The sequence below is a fragment of the Thamnophis sirtalis genome, unplaced genomic scaffold (assembly GCF_051295495.1).
Source record: "Thamnophis sirtalis isolate CommonGarterSnake01/CBP01778 unplaced genomic scaffold, rThaSir2_p1.2 scaffold_7, whole genome shotgun sequence".
NCBI lineage: Eukaryota > Metazoa > Chordata > Lepidosauria > Squamata > Natricidae > Thamnophis > Thamnophis sirtalis.
Genome location: NW_028261387.1, coordinates 62,866,131 through 62,887,052, shown reverse-complemented (window position 1 = coordinate 62,887,052; position 20,922 = coordinate 62,866,131). Strand labels below are relative to the sequence as shown.

The window sequence follows — 20,922 nt, the reverse complement described above, 5'->3', positions numbered from 1 at the left end:
ATTAAATTATTTGAATCCCAACACTGGTTTAAAAGATAAAAAGAGAGCTAAAACCCATAAAACAAAGTGTTTCAGACATGTGGGCCAACATGGAAGAAATGGTGAGGGGGGAGGGGAAAGAGAAGCATAAAGCAAAACCCTTTTTTGTGCCCCAGAAATCATATCTTCTTAAGCATAAGACAGGGAACAGCAAAAGTGAGATTTGGGGAAGTGCAAACAGTCACAAAATAAAGGATGTCCAGAAAGGGAGAGGAAAAGCTAGTGAGAGGACGATGAAATCAAAAACTAAAAATTGAAACCTATGTTCATGTTACGGGGTGGAAAGAACTATGGTGACCCCTGTTCAGGGAGCGGGAAAGGGACAGGTATCAGAGACTTAGGAACACACTAATATCTATGATGGCAAGGTAGAAGGTATGCAATTATAGTGCAGTTATAAACCTACAAGCATGAAGTGAGATTACACATCAGAAAATAAGGCATATGGAGGCATGCCCGAACAATTGTGGATGATGATAAGCATATGCTCTGGATACTTGGCTTAGCTTTGCACTTTCACCTGGCTGGCGGGGACAGAGCATCACTGACTGCTCCATCTGAAGCATCAAAGGATCTTGAAGCAGCCTTGTGCTCTAGACTTCCAGGGGTGGGGAGATCCCACCTTATGTTCACTGACTGGTATAAAAAATGAAGTTTTGGTCTGGATGCAATTATGATAAACTAAGAGCTTTTCTAGTGATAAGAGTATAAATTTCATGGTTTTTCAATGATTATTTGGGGAGGGGGTTCAAATGTCCTTCATTCATAGGCACCAGCTTTTAATGAATATGGGGATCTTGATTAAGAAACATTTGGCTCCAATAATGATTTTCAGGCAACCCTGAATGGAGCCAACAAGTAGAAAAAGTGGAGAAACTTTACTGTACTAGCCCAAGGTTATGATGGCTGAGCTGTCAAATTCTGTTGTTGGAGCTTTCCTTGAAGGGATCCTTAAGACACGTTTTTCAGATGTTGAAAGTTTCCCATTTAAAATCGGTTTTCAAAATACCTGTTACCTCTTGCCACGTTCTTGTTACGAGTTAATGTCGTTCAGTGTCCCTGATGTTTTTTTCCCCTTGCATACCATTACGTTTCGTTATGATCTTTTAGTTTTTAATTATGACAAAAAATTGTTCAGAGAACTTGGAAGGCAGAGAAATGACGAGTTAAAGACCCTTTCCTCCATTGTACAGTGAGGAATTGTTGCTTTGCTTTTTCCTTCATTCCGCCTCCCCCTCCACGTCATGCATCAATTCGAGACTCTCAGAGAACACAAATACCCATAGTTCACCCCCCCCCCGCCCCATACCCGACCGGCTGCCAACCAAACCGGCTTGCGACGAAAATTACGGCCTTCGGTAATCCCGTAACAGGCCCCTCAACTCCGACGGCCCGGCACGCAAGAAACAGCTCGGTCTAGCCTTCCGCCGCGGTTCGCGCTTCCCTTCTTGGGAGAAGAGGAGGCGTCCCCCCCCCCCCACTCGGATCCGGTTTCTCCGCGCCCGCCCCTTCCCGCAGCATCGGCCGGGCATCTGGAAGTCTTTCAGAAGGACGGCGATGGGGAGCTGGGCCCTGGCGTGCACGGTGTTTTGCAGCCTAGTCGCTGCAACCCTGGGTAAGGCCGGAGTAAGGGCCCGCGGCGTGGGTCCTGCGCTGGGCTCTCGACAGGAGGGGAATAGGAGTGAGACGCAGGCCCGCTGCGCGAAGCAAACGCCAGGTCTGCGCCTGGTGAGGGGAGGGTGGGGGTGAGTGATGGTGCTTCTCTGGGCTCTTTCTGGTTGAAGCCGGTCTCTGTTTTGGAATATTTTTGTATTCCCTCTTGAAAGTAATGGAACAAGGGCGCTCCTGAGCATGTGTGAAATGCCCCGTCACAGCTAGAGGAATTAGAAGGGGGGGGGGGAACCCTCATGATTCATCCTTCTCCACTATCTCTGTGATTCAAGAGTGGGACATGTGGTGTTATTTTGCTGCCTTGCTGTCCGGGGAATAGTAAATACCGTTTTCATCTAAAGCCACGTTTATCTCTCTTGAGCTGGTCTATATATTTTTTTTAATATAGAGGATAAGAGCTGAAGGGCTCATCGTTTGTGTCTTTTGGATTAAAACGCTCAACTGGACTATCACCCCCAAATCAATCTTGGAAACTGGAAGACCAGAAAGATAATCATTTATTTTAAAAAAAAAGTCGTACAAATTAGGGGAAACTTCTGAGTGTGTTCCATTGAACCATATGGGAGCTGTGCAAGTGTTCATTTCAAGGGATGGGGAGAAACAGCACTTGACAATTACACATCAGAACTTTGTGACAGTTGCCCCCCCCCCCTCCCGCCGCCTCCTTTGAGCAATGCAGGCTCTTGGAAAGACTTACAAACAGAAAAGCCTGCATCTAATCATAGTTGGGTCTATTTCTTTTTCCTGCCTTGTTGAAATGTTTATGGATGAAGAATCCGTGTGTATTATTTTTGTCTGTGGTTAAAGGATGCTAACCTGATAATTATAGGAACCCGTGGGAGTTAAATAACCTGAATTATATGAGATTTAAAAATAAAGAAGCTATTTGTAGAAAGGCGAAATTGTGTCTGGACTGAAGAGCTTGCAGTGACTTAATGTTTAGTGAGTGAACATGTTGCTGTCTGCTACTTCCAATACTGCATTGCTGATCCCTGGAAAAGTGGAGTCACTTAACCAGATATAAAGTTGCTCTGATACAATGATTGTGCCAATGGTCTTTTTGCTGATATTAGTGTTTTGCTGATATAACAATATTATTTTTGCAATGTAGAACTTTTATTATTTTTGCAATGTAGAACTTTTGCACTATGGGATTCATAATGTTCAGAAAAGACACATGCCTTTGAAAGTATAATCTAATAACATTTATGAAAAGTTAACAAATCAGTCTCCAAGTTAATGCTTTCAAAAATATGGATTTGTAGATCTGCATAAAACATCTAAGTTGTTCTGTGAAAGACCATGTGAAATATGCTAGTAATTCTAATCACTTATAAATTGAGCATGCTAATCATGCTTATGCTCAAGAACATAACTGTTGCAGCAGATTGAGGTTTGTAATCTACTTACGAAAGATCAGGACTTGAGACCACGAAGGAAGAGAAACAGGTTTATTGGATGCATCGAGTTCAGCGTGTTCACACACCAACATCTGAACTGGCCTGGCTATGTCCAGGGCAGTGATTTTATACCTTTAATCAAACTTCATCAATCAGAGGGCGTTTAAAGAGGCGTATTCATACAAAACGTAAAAACCCCTGTTCAGAACAGGGAAGTACATCTTGGAAAAATACAAAAGCAGATATTCATACCAACAGTTTTCTGCAACTTCTCTGTACTATCTCTACCCCACGCCTGGCTTCCTGTGCCCCTCCTTTACAGAGTCTTGCCACACTGTTCAGCCCTATTTATAATATGAGGAAGTTAAAAGTCAACTTTGGGACTCCAGGGCACTGGAGTAAAAGGCCAAATTAAAATGAATCTATAAGGTCCATTCTATTAAGACCACCTAACCTGGCCAGCCACTGGTGGGTTTACCTGTGCAACCCATGCTGTATCATAACAAGATGGTTTGCTTTCAGGAAGACCAACTCACTAGCTTCTAAGGCACCTTTCTCAATCTAGTGTGTTTAGGTGGTGGACTGCAACTTCTTTCATCCTCATCCAGAATGAATAGAGATGGACCATATCCTAATCCTAGTATACCAGATATCCTGCAAAAAGAAAAAAAAGAAATTGTGCATAGAACTTCATGATGCTTATATAATGATAAATAAGTTCTCAAGTATTGATGGTGTAAAACATCTCTAGTTATGAAAGTGGCCTGTTCTCAGAGTATTGCTTCATACCTACTTGAGAACATTTAATATAAACCAGTTATCCCTTAATTTTGCTAATTACACAACTGTGGCTGAAGTTGAGTAATGATTGAAAACAGATTTCTTGTTGTTTGAAACCAGTGGTTCTCAACCTGTGGGTTGGGACCCCTTTAGGGGTCGAATGACCCTTTCACAGGGGTTGCCTAAGACCATCAGAAAACACATACTTTCGAAAAAATACAGAAAATATAAAATAATTTTATGTTTGGGTGTCACTACAACATGAGGAGCTGTATTAAAGGCTCGTGGCATTAGAAAGGTTGAGACCCACTGGTTTAAACAGTTACAACAGACAATAAGAGAAGAAATTGTGTTGTGAGAAGGAGAACACTTCATTATTCAAGCTATAAGGATAACGAGGATCCCACCTCCCCCAAAGTTCTGGCAACCAGACAGTACAATTGACTTTTATGCAACATGTCTAGCAATCCCATAGTTTGTTTTTACCTGATTTGTGAATTCTGATCATTCTGGTGGTTTATGACTTAAGGTATTATGTGGAAATCTAGGTTTGCAACATACTGTGGTTAAAATTTCTGGCTCCTGAGGAATTTGTTTCAGGCAATTTTGATTATGATGTAGATTCAGGCTAACATTTTCAACTGTAGAAAGGTTTTTAAAAGGTTCAGAAAAAAAAGCTTTTAAAAACCCCAGCTGACTTTTATCCAAGTCTCGGTTAAATCACCGTAATAGATTTTTCCCCATTTGTTTGTAACAGATATTGTACTTCTGTTCGATGTAATAACATTTTATTAGATGATGAATATTTTTCCTCTTAAATAACTACCACTGAGCTGAGGTATCATTTTGCTTTCCCCAATGAGTAGAAGAAGCTGTTGAAAACAGTACATATGCAAGTGGTCCAAATGGTGTTACATCCTTCATCTTACAAAGCTTCAATATTAAGCTGAATATGGATGCTGGGTGGAAGCGTCTTTGTGCAATACCCTTCTTTCTCCTTGCTTTTCTTCTTAGGCCAGTTATTTTGTCCATGTGCCTCACACACATCCAGTTTGCATCTCCATGTAGTTACCTTTCTCTCACTTAATATTCATCCTGTTTCTCCTCTTGCTGAAAGGGCGTGCATTTGTGCATACTAAGTGAAAGTTGTTTGCTAAGTTAAAGTGGTTTATATGTGTGTGTTCATGTGGAGACCATTTAATAATGTAAGTGAGGTGACTTGTTTTTAATTAGTAATTATTAATTCCCTTAATATGACTATAGTTTTGCCACAAAGCAGCCTTTGGGGAGGGGAATGTTGCTTATGGCAGCAACGTATGTATCTTGTGTGACATATGGAGTAATTTCCTGGGTAGTAGAAATTTCAAGGTTTGATTTTAGCTGGTGTTTGTAACCCTAAATGATGCAAAAGAGTTTTATCTTGGCGTTTTCTCCTAGGCTTCTTTTGAGAATAGGGTTTTTAAAATTGGAACTTTTGTATACAAAATGTGTTTAGAAGCCTTTTCTTTTTTTGTATATTTGCTAGTTGGAAATTATGCTGATCTTTGTGCAGCAAAGTGGTATTTGGTTGGGTCTTGTTTTATTTTACATCATCTGTAATCATAAAAATAGATACATTTAGAATGAAATCTTGACATATTAAAAAAACACTCTAATATCCCTTTTGGCTGTAGAACAACATCTGAAAGGACAGATTTCTAATCATTAAATGAGGTTTCCATTGCTAGAGCCAAAGTGCTTCTTGTCAGCTTCACAGAAAGTTAGAAAATATTAATTCTGTTTTTACTATGGAGGATGGAGGGACGATGCTGTTGGCCCAAGATTGCTGATGTTAATTTAGCAGATTCATTCAAGGCAGTTCCAAGGTGAATACCATAGTGGAACTTTGGATTCTTTGAATCTGGGATTAATGAGGATTTGCTGTGGATCTTTGAAGGAAAGGAAGTTCCAAAATACTTGAAGATCAGGACATTCCAATAGCAAGGAGGAAAAAAAATGAGATATCCACAAAGAAGATAAAATTAGATAGGAAGGAATGGATTATAGAATGAAATAGAAACTATGATAAATCCCACTGACTCAGTAATTACTTGAGAAAGATCTAACTGGCTTTATTTTTAATGTCTAAAGCAATTTATTCAGTTTGAAAGTATTTTGTATCCCATTGTGAAGTTCGATGTACAGCTTCAAGATCCTTTGTTCATTTTTGGGCTCACTATTGGGACAAGTAAAACTTGCTTTTATCTGGAACCTGGTCATTCATTTGTGTGGTGCTGTCCATGGTGCTGACACCTGCAACTGATTAAGACTCCCTGCATTCTTTCATGCAACCTGAGGGTGTTTCTCCAATGAGGCCCTGCTTGTGATGGGTAGGCTATATCTGCAAACTATGTTAATGCTACTTTATCAGGGGAACTAGTTTCTTGGCCTCTTGATAGTGGCTTTATATTATGAAAAATTGTTGAGAAGAACAGGCTATGCAATGTTTCATCTCAGTGTCGTGTATAATTCAAATTTAATTCTGAGACAGTATGTCCAACTAATACAATAGCTAATGGATGTTCTGGCTAGAGATCATAGGAGTTGAGGGGACAAACTTAGAGAAGTGAAGTTAAAGGGTTCTAATCTTATTGTGAGTCCAGAAATAGTACTTACAGTACTACTGTAGTCAAAGCAATAATTAAACTATTTAGATCAAAATTATGCATTCTAAAAGACTTTAATTTTAATTATCGTGATTTCTAACAGATACAAGCTTTGATCATCCTAGAAAAAGTTCGGAACATTTTATTTATTATTGTTGCATTTCTTAACTTACCATTATGTTTATAACTTGCCTGTTTTGAGAGTTTAAGGTTTTTGGAAACAATTCTGTGAGTTATGTTTGTTTGAGACAGAATCATTGGCTCAAGATCACCTGTTGAGCTCCATGATTAATTGGGTCTCTATAATCAAGTCTAACATCTTAACAGTGTTGGGCATGCTGGCTATCAATCATGGAATAATTTTCCTTGCTGAAGATTGCACATTTGTCAAACTGTTTATTCGGGGTTCATACACCTCTTAATATTTGAAATGAAAAAGGGAAGTTAAGAAAACTGGACCAGTGATAACCCTTTCCCATCACAAAGAGGAAGGATATAACTCATGCAGGAATCCAGCCCTCTTGCAAATGCTCATTTTCTTCCAGAATAATTGAAGAGGAAGGAAAGTTTTCCCCAGTTCTACATATAATAAGGGGCATATTGCTTTTGCTGCACTGAAGCCAGAAATTTTAATTATTAAAACTCTGTTATGGGAAAGCCTTTCCCATGCTTGGCAATATCCTTGACTAAAATATAAAAAAGTAATTAAATTCAACACTCAATAATTTAAGAAAAACCAATTATGTTTCATGAGCACATTATCTAAGGTTCAAATGGATAAGGATGCATGTGTTATAGTGGCTGAAAGACAAGCACTTGCCATATAGCACCCTGAGCTTAACAATTGTTGATAAAAAAAAATGAAGAAGTCTGGATAGACAGCACAGAGGGAGAAAAACTGGGAGAAAATCAGAAAATATAAATATATTCCTGATGAATATGCATTAACATCTTTCTGTGCTCAGATAGTTGACATGTTAGGAGATTAGGTTTACGTTGCCTTGCCGTTTCATCTCTTCATTGTGTCAGTGGAGGGGAATTCCAGCTGCCTTCTTCCATCTTCTAAAATGACAAAAACACTAATAAAACCACGTTAAAGGACTTGTTTGTTAATTGTTTCTTATAGTCGCCCAGTGCCAGGAAAAAAAGAAAGCTGCAGCTTTTCTCTACAGAACGAGAGAAATGCAACTGTTTCTCTTACAGAAGCAGAGAATCAAAGAAAGGGAAGGTAATATAAGAGAGAAAACGAAACATGAGTCCTGCTTGTCGTTGTTCAGTGACTGAATGGAGCGATTTTGTGTTTCCTGAGTCTCACTTCTGAACACCAGTCCTTTCATAAACATGATTCATTGCAACAGATCAAGCCTGCAAAACTCTGCTGTAGATTCCCGTTAATTCAGTTAATAATCAAGAAGCTTACATGGATGAGAGGAAAGGGTATGGTGGGAGGTAGCACTGAATATGCATATTTGAAAAAAAGACACTATTTATGTTCATAATGCTGTTCACATGAGTCATCATAGGTAATACATTTGTGATTGAATTTTGTTTCATATAAACAAGCAAAGAATAGAGGTATTCTTATTTTTAATGTGGTGTATAATAGTGAGTAGCTATCTTACTCTATAAAAGAAATATCTTCATATGTGGGGAAATTGGTTTTAAGATTACGAATGCTGTGCAAGGAATTTAGACTCATTGTACTAAAATACAGCATATTATATAACGGGTTAAAGTACTCTATTGTCTCAGATTTGGAATATCCAAATTAAAATATCCACTTGATTATGATACTCTCTTGCAACAAACCTATTTACTTAATGGGGTTGTCTGGACAGTAAATTTGGGACAAAAGATAAATAATAGCAGACAGCTGAAGAAGAGAAAGGGACATTGGGATAATATATGAAGGACAATGAAGAGGATGCACTGAATTTGACCCAATGAAGGCTTACTGAGTGGTGGAGAGACCAAACTGGCCTACCCAATGAAGAACAGAAAAGAGACAATGCAAGGCAAAATACTATATGACTTAAATACTTAATACTTTAAAAAAAAGCAGGCAAAGCAGATAACAAAGCAGACCTGGCAATGATTAAGGGCAGGAAACTTGAAGAAAGAGACACAGGGGCAAATTCTGTCCACACAAGACCAAGCCAAATGCATTTAAAACCAGCCTTGAGAAGAAAGCAAGAGAGAACAAATGCTGTCATTTTCTGCAAAGATGCCGAAGAAACAGGGGGCTACCTAGTTAGTGGCTGCAAGAAGATCGCACAGACTGATTACAAACAACAGCATGACAAAGTAGTATCAATGGTACATTGGAGCCAGAAATACCATTTGCCTTCAAGCAAGAACTGGTGGCACCACAAAGTAAACCAAGTAATAGAAAATGAAGACGCTAAAAGTCTTCAAGCAGACAAGCATCTGCCACATAATAGCCCAGATTTAAGAATTGTTATTAACACTCCCCCACCAAAAAAAGGACTGGATAGTGGACAGCAAAACAGAAGAGAAAGATTATGAGAAAAATCACAAAATATAAGGATCTGCAAGTAAAAGTAGAATGACTGTGGCAATCCCAAAACATTTGGAGCACCACTTGAGTTACCATTGATATTGACAAAATTGCCATCAGCCAATTGCAAAAAGCAGATTTACGTGAAACAGCTTACATCTTGCAACAAGTTTAAAATAATCAAATAATAATGTCTGCTTATCCCAGGTCCTTGCGAAGGATAAAAATGCCAAATCCAGTCTAAACCAGTGTTTTTCAACCTTTTTGTGCAAAGGCACACTTTTTTCATGAAAAAAATCACGAGGCACACCACCATTAGAAAATGTTAAAATTTTTTAACTCTGTGCCTATATTGACTATATATAAAGTAATTTTCCCACGGCACACCTTACACTATGTCACGGCACACTAGTGTGCCGCGGCACAGTGGTTGAAAAACACTGGTCTAAACAGCTGGCTGACTATGTGAGCAACCATAGTAATAATAATACTAATGTATTAATTTTCTATGCTGCCCAACCCTCAATAACTCTGGGCAGCTCACAACAATCAAAGATACTAAAATTATATCAATAAAAAATGAAAGGTGACAAGGGCAGTAAAGCAATGGGTCTCACTCTCTTGTCAAAGACATGGGTGAAGGGTCAGAATTGTGCACATCCTTGAACTTTGGAAAAGAGGCATAATGTAACTGTAATTAATAAAATGGTTGCAATGTTTAGAGCGCAGGGAAAGCACTTCCAGTCATCTGAAGACAGCTGGTCATGTTCTATATATGGAGGCCACATGTTTAAATGAAGGGGATTGAATCATAGGAATGAACTCATTTGATATTCTGGGTTGTAATAAAAAACCATAGCTGTGATCAAACCTAAGCATGCCAGAGAGTACAAGAGTTTCATTTTTATCTTACTCTGCTTGGCTAAATTTGACATAACATGATCAACATATGTACCATATATATTTTTTATTGACAGCATTTATAAATGCATAACAAGCGGAGTATGTATTCCTCATCTTTATTATAATGATACAAGGTTTCATGTGATTAATTTTGTCTATAAAGTTTTTGTTAAAGTAACATATAATACAACTTTAGATAGTGATGACAATTTACATATTTACTTAGCTGTTACAACAATGATCAAGAACATGTATCTTATATTTGAATATGCCATATGTTGCATGTAGTTCACAATCTGTTTTAATTTTATTAAAAGAAACAATGTATTAGGGCAATAATCTATGCATTTAATTAGCATTTAATTGTAGATTATGCTGTAATTTTTATAGAACATGGTTGGCGTGATGATCATGGCCAATAACCGTTTTCCTTGAAGACAAAATGATGTGGATCAGCCCCCAGAAGATATTGTCTCTTATACCAGCTTTTCATTTTCTTTTGTTTTGTAGAAGGCAAATTTCCATACTGTCTAAAAAATAATAATGAAATATAGGTAGCCCTCCACTTACAATTGTTTGTTTAGTGACAGTTCAAACTTACAACTTGCACTGAAAAATACAACTTATGACTATTTTTCAGTTGCAACCTTTGCAGCATCCCCATAATTATGTGATCAAAATTCAGAGACTTGACAACTGGTTCATATTCATGACTGTTGTTGTGTCATGTGATCACTTTTTGTGATCTTCTTGCAAGCAAAGTCAGTGGGGAAACCAGATTCACTTAACAACTGGGTTACTAACATCAACTGTAGTGATTCATTTAACAACTGTGGCAAAATAAGTTCTAAAATGGGGCAAAATTCACTTAACAAATGTCTCACTTAACCACATAAATTTTGGGCTCAATTGTGGTTGTAAGTTGAGGACTACCTGTATGTCCTCCTAGTATATTTAAATTGTATAAATACATGTTATAATTTCTGTTATTCTGAAGCATTCTGATATTTCTAGAAGCTGGCACTTTACTTTGTTACATAGGTGCTTCCTACTAAACTTTTTTTGTTTAAAAAGATCTGAAAAATATTAGGCCTGAGAGTCTTCCAACTGCCAAAGAAAATATCCATTTTCATTATGTTGCCAACTTCTGCACTATTGGTTTTATATTTAAAAAGAGAGAGCTAGAGAGAGAATGATGTTTATAGCCAGTGGCAGCAATGTGGGATTGTGAATGGTATAACATGAGTAAGCCATAAATAGTGTAATTAATTAATTTAATTTAATTTAATAAGAATATTTTTTTAAATTGGAAAAACGTACAGTTCAGTGCGCAAATTGTGAACTGAGATTTCAAGAAAACCAAAATCTTACAAGACAAAGAGATTTTGGCATTCTTACCTAATGTCAGAGAATATCTTACATGATTTTTTGTAAGATCTAATGATCTCACAAACATTTTTCAAGTTTAATTTTAAATGTTGGGATTCCCCTGCTATAGTGAAAGACCATGCAATGATTGCTTGCAAAATTCTGGAAGGCTTTTGACTGTGGGTCCCTGAGTTACTCTTAGAGGCTGATGTATAGGAAATTTCAAGGTGTTCCCTGTACAATGTTCTGAGAGCAGGGGTGTCAAACTGAAGGCCTGGGGTCCGGATCCAGCCCACGGGGTACTTAGATCTAGCCCATGGGGCCACCCTGGAAACAGCAAAGAACTAGCCTGCGGTGCTTCTGCCAGTGAAAATGGGCTCTTGGGTTCTGTTTTTGGCTGCCACAGTCTCCTGCAACTCTCTGTCAGTGAAAACATAGCTTGGGAGGGTTGCATGCAGGTATTTGGGCTCCCACAGGCACCCCCGAAAGGAGTGACATCAAGCTGGCCATACCCAGCCTGGCCATACCCACCCCGGTCCCATGAGGTCAAACAAGCCTGATATGGTCCTCCATGACATTGAGTTTGACACCCCTATCTTAGAGGATTTCTCACTGTTTCTATTTTCTATGGAATTGATAAAAGGAGTGTCTTCTTTCTCCTTCTAGTCTCAGCTGATGAAGACTGCAAGTGGTACATAGACAGAAATGGCTCCTGGCACCGTAGCATAGACTGCAACTTCCCTTCTTTCTGCTGTGGTGACTGCTACCATCGCTTCTGTTGCTTTGATATCAGGAACCTTCTCACTGAACGGCAGCAGAAGCACTGCATGGCCTTTGGGTAAAAACATGAAATAGCCACACAAGGTGTTTGAAAGCATCAAGATTGTGACTGAAGACTTAGAGTTACTTCTGAAGTGCCAAAACAAACAGACCGGAGGGATCTAAGCCACCTCTCAGATATATATACCATATTTTTGGAATATAAGACGCACCAAGAGTTTGAAGAGGCAAATTTAAAAAATTTTTTTTTTGCACTCTGCAGACCTCCCCGAAACAGCCCCATTTTTTGACAAAAAAAGGGCATGCGCAGCCTTTAGGAGGTTCATAGAGTGCTCCTGGGGGCTGGGGGGGGGACAAAAACGAGCAAAAACCAGCCCATTGTTTGCTCATTTTTGCCCTCCTCAGCCCCTAGGAGCACTCTGGAAGCCTCCTAAAGGCTATGCACAGCCATTTTGGTGAAGGGGGTGTGGTTTCGGGAGGCCAGAAATGCTGTATTCATGGTATAAGAAGCACCCAGATTTTCACCCTCTTTTTTGGAGGAAAAAGGTGCGTCTTATACTCTGAAAAATATGGTACTTTGTTCTTATGACTAAAATATAGCTAGGGGTTCAGTTTGATCACAGGAGAATGGAGTAGGGAAGAGATGGTTTATCCTTTCTCAGGAAGGTGTCTTCAGTTTCTGAAGTAAAAATTCTTTCTACATAGCTGTAGTAATGCTAATTATGGTTGGAAAAAAGGCCATGGGGAAGAGATGAGCTTTCTTTCTAGTTCAAATCCAGTTTCCCTTGTAGTTAAATCTGAATGATGGAGCCAGCACCCAAGTTTTCATGAGCCACATGTGGCATTCGTGCCTTGATTATGAACTCCTGCCATAATCCATGGTTTATAAGCCATAAAGCTTGATGCACATAACTTGCTAAGCCAGAACCCAATATACTCTTGCTTAGGTTGAGAACTGAGACATCATTTACACACTTTATAAAAGTTGAAGGTAGAGAGGCTGAAATATCTAATTCTCATGTCAGAGAACAGCAAAAAATACCACAGGCAAGTAAGAAACCATGTGGCTTCTGAGTTTTAATTGTTTTAAAAGCAACATGGGACCAAGAATTAAACTGTAGACAAATGTATATAAAGGTCGCTGGGTGTTGTTAAGAGAAGGTCTAATACTATAGATAATTTTGATACATAGATCTACTTACTTGAGCCTTTTTTCAAGCCTTTTTAGGAATGCTGAGTAGGAAGAGTTTCTAACGCATACCTAATATCCCTTCACACATATCCTCTAACTAGGTCCAAAGTACAGATGGGAAAATTTTGTTCAAGAATAAATGGTGGGTATTGGATATCATTTTCAAATGAGACTAGGTCTTATTGAGCTCCATAATTCTGAAAAGATTAAAAAAGTAAGTTTAATTAAAGTCTCCTGTTCCACAAGTGTTGGAGCAAGATTTTTGTTCTGCTCGCAAGTATTTTCTACTTACCATATTTTTCGGTGTATAACATGCACCTGTTTTCCTCAAAAAAGAGGCTGAAACTCTGGGTGCGTCTTATACACCGAATGCAGCATTTTTTTGCCTCCCAAAGCCCCGCCCCTTCACCAAAATGGCTGTGCATACCCTTATGGAGGCTTTCAGAGAGCTCCTGGGGGTTGGGGAGAGCAGAAATGAGCAAAAAACGGACCGTTTTTTGCCCCCCAGCAGCGCTCTATAAGCCTCCATAAGGCTATGCATGCAATTTTTTTGACAAAAAACGGGCTGGCTTTTGCTCATTTTTGGGCCCCCACCCCCCAGGAGCACTCTGCAAGCCCCCCAAGGCTATTCATGCCTTTGGGGGGGGATGGCCCATTTTTGTGAAAAACTGGCTGTTTTGGGGAGGTTTGCAGAATGCAAAAACTTTTTTTTTGAAAGTTCTTTGATTGATGAGAATTACATTGATCAAATGCTGTGCCAGCATAAACAAAGTCTTAGGTGCTGCAGATTGTCAGTGATTTCCTTCTTCAGCACATGGATAACTACACCTGGAAACATCTGCCTACCTACCTACTCTCTCTCCCCCCCTACCTACCTATTGTATTTTTTCTCTCTCTTTCCCCTCTCTATCTACCTACATACCCAGCTACTCTCTCTTTCTCCCTATCTATTGTATTTTTCTCTCTCTATTTCTCTCTCTCCATCCTTCTACCTACCAACCTATCTACTCTCTCTCTCCCTACCTACCTACTGTATTTTGCTCTCTCTATTTCTCTCTCTCTATCCCTCTACCTACCAAAGTACCTACTCCTTCCCTCCCTCCCTACTTTATTTCTCTCTCTCTCTATTTCTTTCTCTATTCCTCTACCTACCTATCTACACACTCTCTCCCTACCTACTGTATTTCTCTATATCTCTCTCTTTCTCTCTTTCTATCCCTTTATCTAACTAACTAACTAACTAACTAACTAACTAACTAACCTCTCTCTCCCTACCTACCTACTGTATTTCTCTCTCTTTCTCTCCATCTCTATCCCTCTATCCCTCTACCTATCTACTTTTTTTTTTTAATTGCCTCTTCAAAATCTTGGTGCGTCTTATATTTCAGTGCGTCTTATACTCCAAAAATATGGTAGTTCGGCTGCCTTGTTGATGCCCTTTGGAATTAAGTTGTGATTTTTATTTTCATTTTCAGCCATGATGATAGCAAGAGTATTGAAAATATTGAAGTATTGAATTTAAGTATAGTATTGTAAATACAGTATTGAGAGAATTTGATCTATTTCTTCAATGGTTGTTGAAGCATAAAGTGGAGAGTCTTACATTTGTAACTGTGAGATTTGAAACCATTTTAATAGTTTTTTAAAATTATTTTTAATATAAGCCCATTTATTTGTATCTTATTTAAATGTACTCTTTAGTAGGAATGCACAAATGTATTTAGGAAAGCCTCTAAGTGAATTTTGAAAGGGGATATTGTTTGAGGAATTCATATTACCAACAAGATTCCCCTCCTCTTCCCTTCTTCCATCGGTATAGGCCCAAATAGGCCACAGAAGGACTGGGGAAATGGTGCATTTTTTAAAGCAGCTTTGCTAACATCCATCTTTGCTTTAAAAGTCCACCATGATCACAGCAATGTGAGAATCTGCCCAGACACTGATTCTTTTGTCCATCGTACCCTGGACTGTCCATTTGACAGTGTGCACGATACCCTGATCCATCCAAGGTCTCAAGAAAGGAAGAAGTCTTCTTCAAATAATATTTGGGTGATACTGCTACTACATATTTCTTTTTAAAATATTAAATAAATCAGGAAGAGATTCCTTGGTCACCTGCTGTATTTTTAAAATAACTTTGCCATAATTGACAGTTTTTCCCCGTTGTTTTTTAACTGGACCCAAAGATCTTTTGTGAAGGTGGGCAGTAGAAATGACTGGCTTTTTGAGAATTCATCCATCCCTGTATCTGTTTCAGTAGCAGATTTTGTAGCACGAACATAATTTATCTTTGTCTGCGCTCTGCAGCCCGAGGACCATTGCTGGCATCGCTTCAGCTGTGATTCTCTTTGTGGCCATTGTTGCCACCATTGTCTGCTGCTTCCTGTGCTCCTGCTGCTACTTGTACCAGCGACGGCATCACATGCAGACTCCTTATCAAGGTAGAAAACGTCCTTCTGTTGTGGCCTACTGGGAGAGATTGGGAGGGGGGAACTGGGAATGCTGGAGGGAGAGTCAGTTGACTGATAATGTCGTAAATAGCAATTCAACTTAAGATGGGAAGGGGGGACATCTGTTTTAATTAATTCTCGCTAGAAAGAAAACTGGGAACTTCCTATTATAATTCCAGAGCTCCATATTTTACTTCAAAGTAGCATTAACTTATTGAAATCCATGTCATTCTTGTTGTCTTGATTTTGCCAGCTACATTGGGCTTTCTACCAAAATCTTCTTTCTCATAGACCATATTTGCAATTAGTTTTATGCTGCTTAGAGGAGCATTCTGATGGGAAACTTTTCCAGAGTCAGGCTGCCAGAGAAATGATTGCAGCTGCAATCCAACACATTCTCTACTAAAAACCAGCAAATTGGGAGAAGCCTGCCTTATAACATGGAGAATTATCAATAATGTTTGTGGTGATCTAGATTCAAAAGAGGAAAGGTGATGCACACCAGAGAGCAGATTATACCTACTGGCATCTCATAAAATCAAACACACCTTTTCCTTGAATTGTGTTATAAGATTGGGAAAAGATGTGGCTTCCAACAGATATGATGCCTAGTGTCCATGCATGCTCCAAGCCGTCTCTTCTCCTTCAAATCCAGATTGCTCCATAGATTTACTATCAGCACAGACCGTGCACTTAACAAAAGTTTGTCAAATCCAGGTCAGGAGATTCCGCTTTCTGGTTATCCCAATCAGCCGCCAGACCCTTATCCCATGGATCCAAAAGCAGGGCCAGCATTTCATCCTGGATATGCCCCTGTGTTTCCCTACCCACCTACAGTTCCAGCACAGTATCCTCTATATCCATCTGGGCCACCATACTACAATCCTTCAGGTAAGAAAAGAGTATAAAGTAATGATAAGCTGGACTTACTTCCTATCCAGATATGGTGCAGACATATTCAGTATGAACTCTCAAAATGTCATTTAAGCATGGGCAAAGAATTATAAGAGCGGCAATTCTCCAGAGACATTGTTAAGAAAATGTCACACATGAATGATCCACAAGATCGATTAAGTCATAGGCACTGAACAAATCTTGGTAAGTGTAGATAGAAGAAATTCTATCAATGCTTGCTTCTCATTAGACAAGGGTAAGCCTTAATTGAGTTTCATGTGAGTGATTTAATCTCTTCAGCATCTCTTAATTGGTAGGGCAAAGATTGATTAAAACTGAGGATGTATCGAAATAACATGGAACAGCAGGGAAGGAAAATTAAGGTTAGAGGAACAAGAACAAAGAAAAACATGGAGGTAGGTTTGTCCTATGAAACCCAAATGGCCATGAGTAAAGCAAGGCAAAATAAGAGGCTTATCCCCCTAAATACTACAGTAACATGAAATGTAGCAATGTAACAGAATAAAATATATAGAAATATGACATTTCCATAGGACCTCTATATCAGGGCTGCAAAGGTGATGATCACTAGATGACAACAAATAATTCCATTTGCTATCACCTAGTAGTTATCTGGATTTTTGCAGGCCAGAGTATGGTAACTTTATAATCCTCATATATGTGGAGAACAGCTAACCTTGAGTTTGACCCAGTTTCACCTTTGGCATTTCTGTAAAAATCTGCTTCAAGTTCAACTTATTGTATGGCAATTTACTGACTTAAGCCTTCCTACTAGCTTCCTATCCAAGTACTATGTTTTCCCGAAAATAAGACAAGGTCTTATTTTCTTTTGACCCCTGAAATAAGCACTTGGCCTTATTTTCGGGGAGGTTGTATTATTTTTGAGGTGCAGGAGGTGGCAAGTGTAGTCACCTCATGGCTGCTGCTGTGTTGCAGTAGTTTTGGGGAGGGCTTATTATCTTGGGAGGTCTTATTTTCAGGGAAACAGGGGTCTAAAGTCTAACTTTGCATTATTTTTTCAAGACCAACAAAGATCGGCAAGGGGCTGCTAAGCTTATTCTAATGGTCAATTTCTTTCTTCTGCAGCTCCCCCACCATACATCCCACCGCAACCAACACAGCCTAGCACTTGAGAAGAACCTTGGAGGACTAATCAAGAGAAGCTTTCTCTATGGGCCTGCTAACTCCCTTTTTACAGAACCTGTAGGGGGACTCCTACTGTCCTGAAACTCCAGCCTGTGTCAGTATTTGCCAGTGTTTTTTTTAAAATTAGTTATTCTGCATGGTAGGAAGCATTGTGACTTTTAATTCTTTTCTCCACTCAATCCAGATATTGAGAGAATCACCTTGTCCTCCTCACTTCCTGTGTGGTTCAGGAAGTAGCTGATGATTACAAATGCAAGTGCACAAAGCTGGTGTAAGCACTATATGTATAATTTGACAGATTTCCCCTCTCTGAAACCAAACTTTTCAGAGGGAGTGGGTAGGCAGATTGCCTCCAAGGTTTTGCAAAGAACTAAGTGAAACTCTCTTTCCCTAAACTGCCAGGAGCTCAATTTTAGTTCCATTCTTCATAATTTCCAGGTAATGCTTTGTGTCTTAAGAAATCCCCGAGGCCTAAGATGGATATACGTATTGAAGGTCTGAAGATATTTGGTGCTGCTAAAGATCCTTACACTAAGTAGATCTTGATCAGAATCTGGAGGAGAAACTGCTTGAAAGCCCATAAAGATTCCCAAATAAAGCTGTAAGTGCAATTAATACATACGAAAAGTAGATGAGCCTAGATAGACTTTTTAAAAGATGAGATGAGGAATAGACAAGAGAAGGCACGTTGTCTTTGGTGCTCCGCAGCACAGAATGATAACAAGTCCAATATTTGAAGGTAGAGAAATCAAACTGTGAGCATTTCATATGCAAGTGAAAGTACAGATTTTCTATGTTTTTCAAGGGAAAAATGGGAGATAAAGTAATTTTATCAATTGAACATAATTTGGATTTTCAGAGGGATTTTTAAAAGGATTTCTCTACTGGATTGAAATTTCTTTTGTGCATTCCACACCAATCTAATGAGAGTTAACCTTTCACCATCATATTCTTTCACCATTGTATTATAACTTTCAGCATAAACTGCCCTCATAGTAATATGAAATCTCAACATTTGAAAAGATAAAGTAAGCATAAATTAGATTGTGAATTCTTTGCAGAGGTATCTTGTTGAGTTCACACATATCCATTAACTCACTGTAAAGAAATCATATTGCCCATTTCCCAAGGTAGAGAAAGGAACAAAAACAACCTGCCAAGAACTGACATTTCAGATGAGCAGGGGCAGAATTCAAACAGGCTTGAAAATGGTTCAGCAATGCCATTAGGGGGTGCCTTGGTTAAACTACCGATATGATAGTTGGGCAGCCATTTGGAGGAGTGTTGAAATCTTAGTCCATTCTCTCCTGGTTCCATTTCTATACAAATCCTTTCCACCAACATCCAAATGGGTTGATCTAGAATTTCCAGCATTCCTGGCTAACACAGCTTCCCCCAATCTGGGCATTCTCCATGGTTTCTGTTTTAAATCCCAGAACTCATCAACCAGCATCTTTCACTTTTATTTTTATGCAAATATGAAGAGAGGACAATATCATTTAGGATACTTGCTGTTTTTGTTTATAGTCACTGCCCAACAGTAACTATAAGAATTTATTTCAAACCTTATGTGTTTTCTCCCACAGTGAGACTCCTACCTGTTCTTTCATAATATTCTAACTCAGTTTAGTCTCCTTTCTTTTCACTAAGAAAGATTAGTTAAGATTAGCTAGCCTCTTTACTTGTCCTGAATCCAACCTCTCAAATTTGCCTCTGATCAATTAATTGTACTCGTGAAGCATGGGAATGCCTAGTAAGAAGTGGGTGCCTATTATTTATGCAGTGTAGCCTATTTCTCCTGAAAGTCCTTGGTGTTTATTGTGGCTCGATCTGCATTTTATTGTGTGCAAAATCTAATATTCTGCCACTGGAATGTTGCGGAGAACACTGGAGTTCTCTGTTTTCTTCCTGACTATGTCAGTCTGGCCATTCTAGGGGAGGCTCATAGATATCTAGAATAGAAAGCCATTTGTGGTATAGTTTAGAAGCTGCTGCAGAATAGTATGTTTTGCACATTCCTGCTGCATTCTTGCTGCATGGCCATATTTATCAATCTGCCACTACATCTCATTGTTCTTTCCAAACATCAGCAACATTTAGTGTGATGAGATAAGGTTGGACAGTCCCACTTATTCCTCCCCACCTGCTGAAGGGATATTAACTTTGCATCTGCCAGTATTGCAAAGGCTGTATTTAAATTATTTGGAGCACACAGAGAAGGCCTGGGAAGCAAGACAAATGCATGATGCTTCAACCAGTGTATAAAGACAATTCCCATGCAAGAAAATGAAAAGGCCACCATGTGCTACAATGCCCACTAATTTCATGGCTTCCAGTAACTGGGAAAATGTTTTAGTCCAGGTGAAGAAGCCATACATTGGGCATACACCTTTTGATGTTGCACAGAGCTCTGCAAAACCAAAGTGTTTAGCAATGCTGAAGCAACACAATGTAGACATCTTCTCCATGCATTTGACCATTTTTGAGTCCTACAAGAACATTTTGGAGGAAGGAGTTAATTGAGTCAGCCCTTTTGCTCAAACCACATTCCCACTGTGTGGGAATGGCCTGCTGAATTGCAGCAACAGTTGCAACGCTGTCTCTTATTCTAATCAGAATGGCAAACATTTGCTTTGCAAAATGTTCGTTACAATGTGGATTAAAGTTGTAAATACTGATTAAGTTACTGCTATGTGTGTTTGCGTGTATTTTTTCTACTTCTGCTGTATAGTTAGTGGATAGGTAGTCCTAGAATAATTTCTTAACAAGAGAAATAAACTTTCCTTTGCCAACAATTAAGAACTTGATAAAGGAAAATATTAATATTTGATACAGAGTTCTTTCATTGCTTCCAATGAATTGAGGAGGGTGTCTGCAGGGAAGGGAACAAAGAGCCATAATGTTTCAAATCAGTGATGAGGCTGTTTTGCTGATTTTTAAATTTAAAATTTCTCCTTAGTTAATTTATATGCCAGATCATCCCATCTAGTATGTCTTGAATACTGAACAATAATATGGTTGCCATAGAAACATGGGTTTACGTTTGGATCAAGAGTTTTGGTGTTCAGAAAAGGTTTCAGCCCAGTCCAAGGTTTTAATAGTTGTTCACTTGGAG

General features: G+C 38.9%; 1 protein-coding gene across 1 annotated transcript; it reads left to right on the top strand.

Annotated features, from left to right (window-relative positions):
* Positions 1-1,364: 1,364 nt before the first annotated feature.
* Positions 1,365-20,493, top strand: SHISA4 (shisa family member 4). Its single transcript, XM_014059321.2, has 5 exons — positions 1,365-1,654; positions 11,991-12,162; positions 15,604-15,737; positions 16,464-16,637; positions 17,748-20,493. The coding sequence occupies exons 1-5, from the start codon at positions 1,597-1,599 to the stop codon at positions 17,792-17,794; spliced, it is 585 nt and encodes a 194-aa protein (XP_013914796.1). The 5' UTR covers positions 1,365-1,596; the 3' UTR covers positions 17,795-20,493.
* The last annotated feature ends 429 nt before the right edge of the window (positions 20,494-20,922 follow it).

Bases quoted from the DNA above. Each gene is read 5' to 3' on its own strand.
- SHISA4 (XM_014059321.2), top strand. From the start codon at position 1,597: ATGGGGAGCTGGGCCCTGGCGTGCACGGTGTTTTGCAGCCTAGTCGCT. The intron at 15,738-16,463 runs GTAGAAAACGTC...TGTCAAATCCAG, and splicing joins CATGCAGACTCCTTATCAAG to GTCAGGAGATTCCGCTTTCT. The intron at 16,638-17,747 runs GTAAGAAAAGAG...TTTCTTCTGCAG, and splicing joins ACCATACTACAATCCTTCAG to CTCCCCCACCATACATCCCA.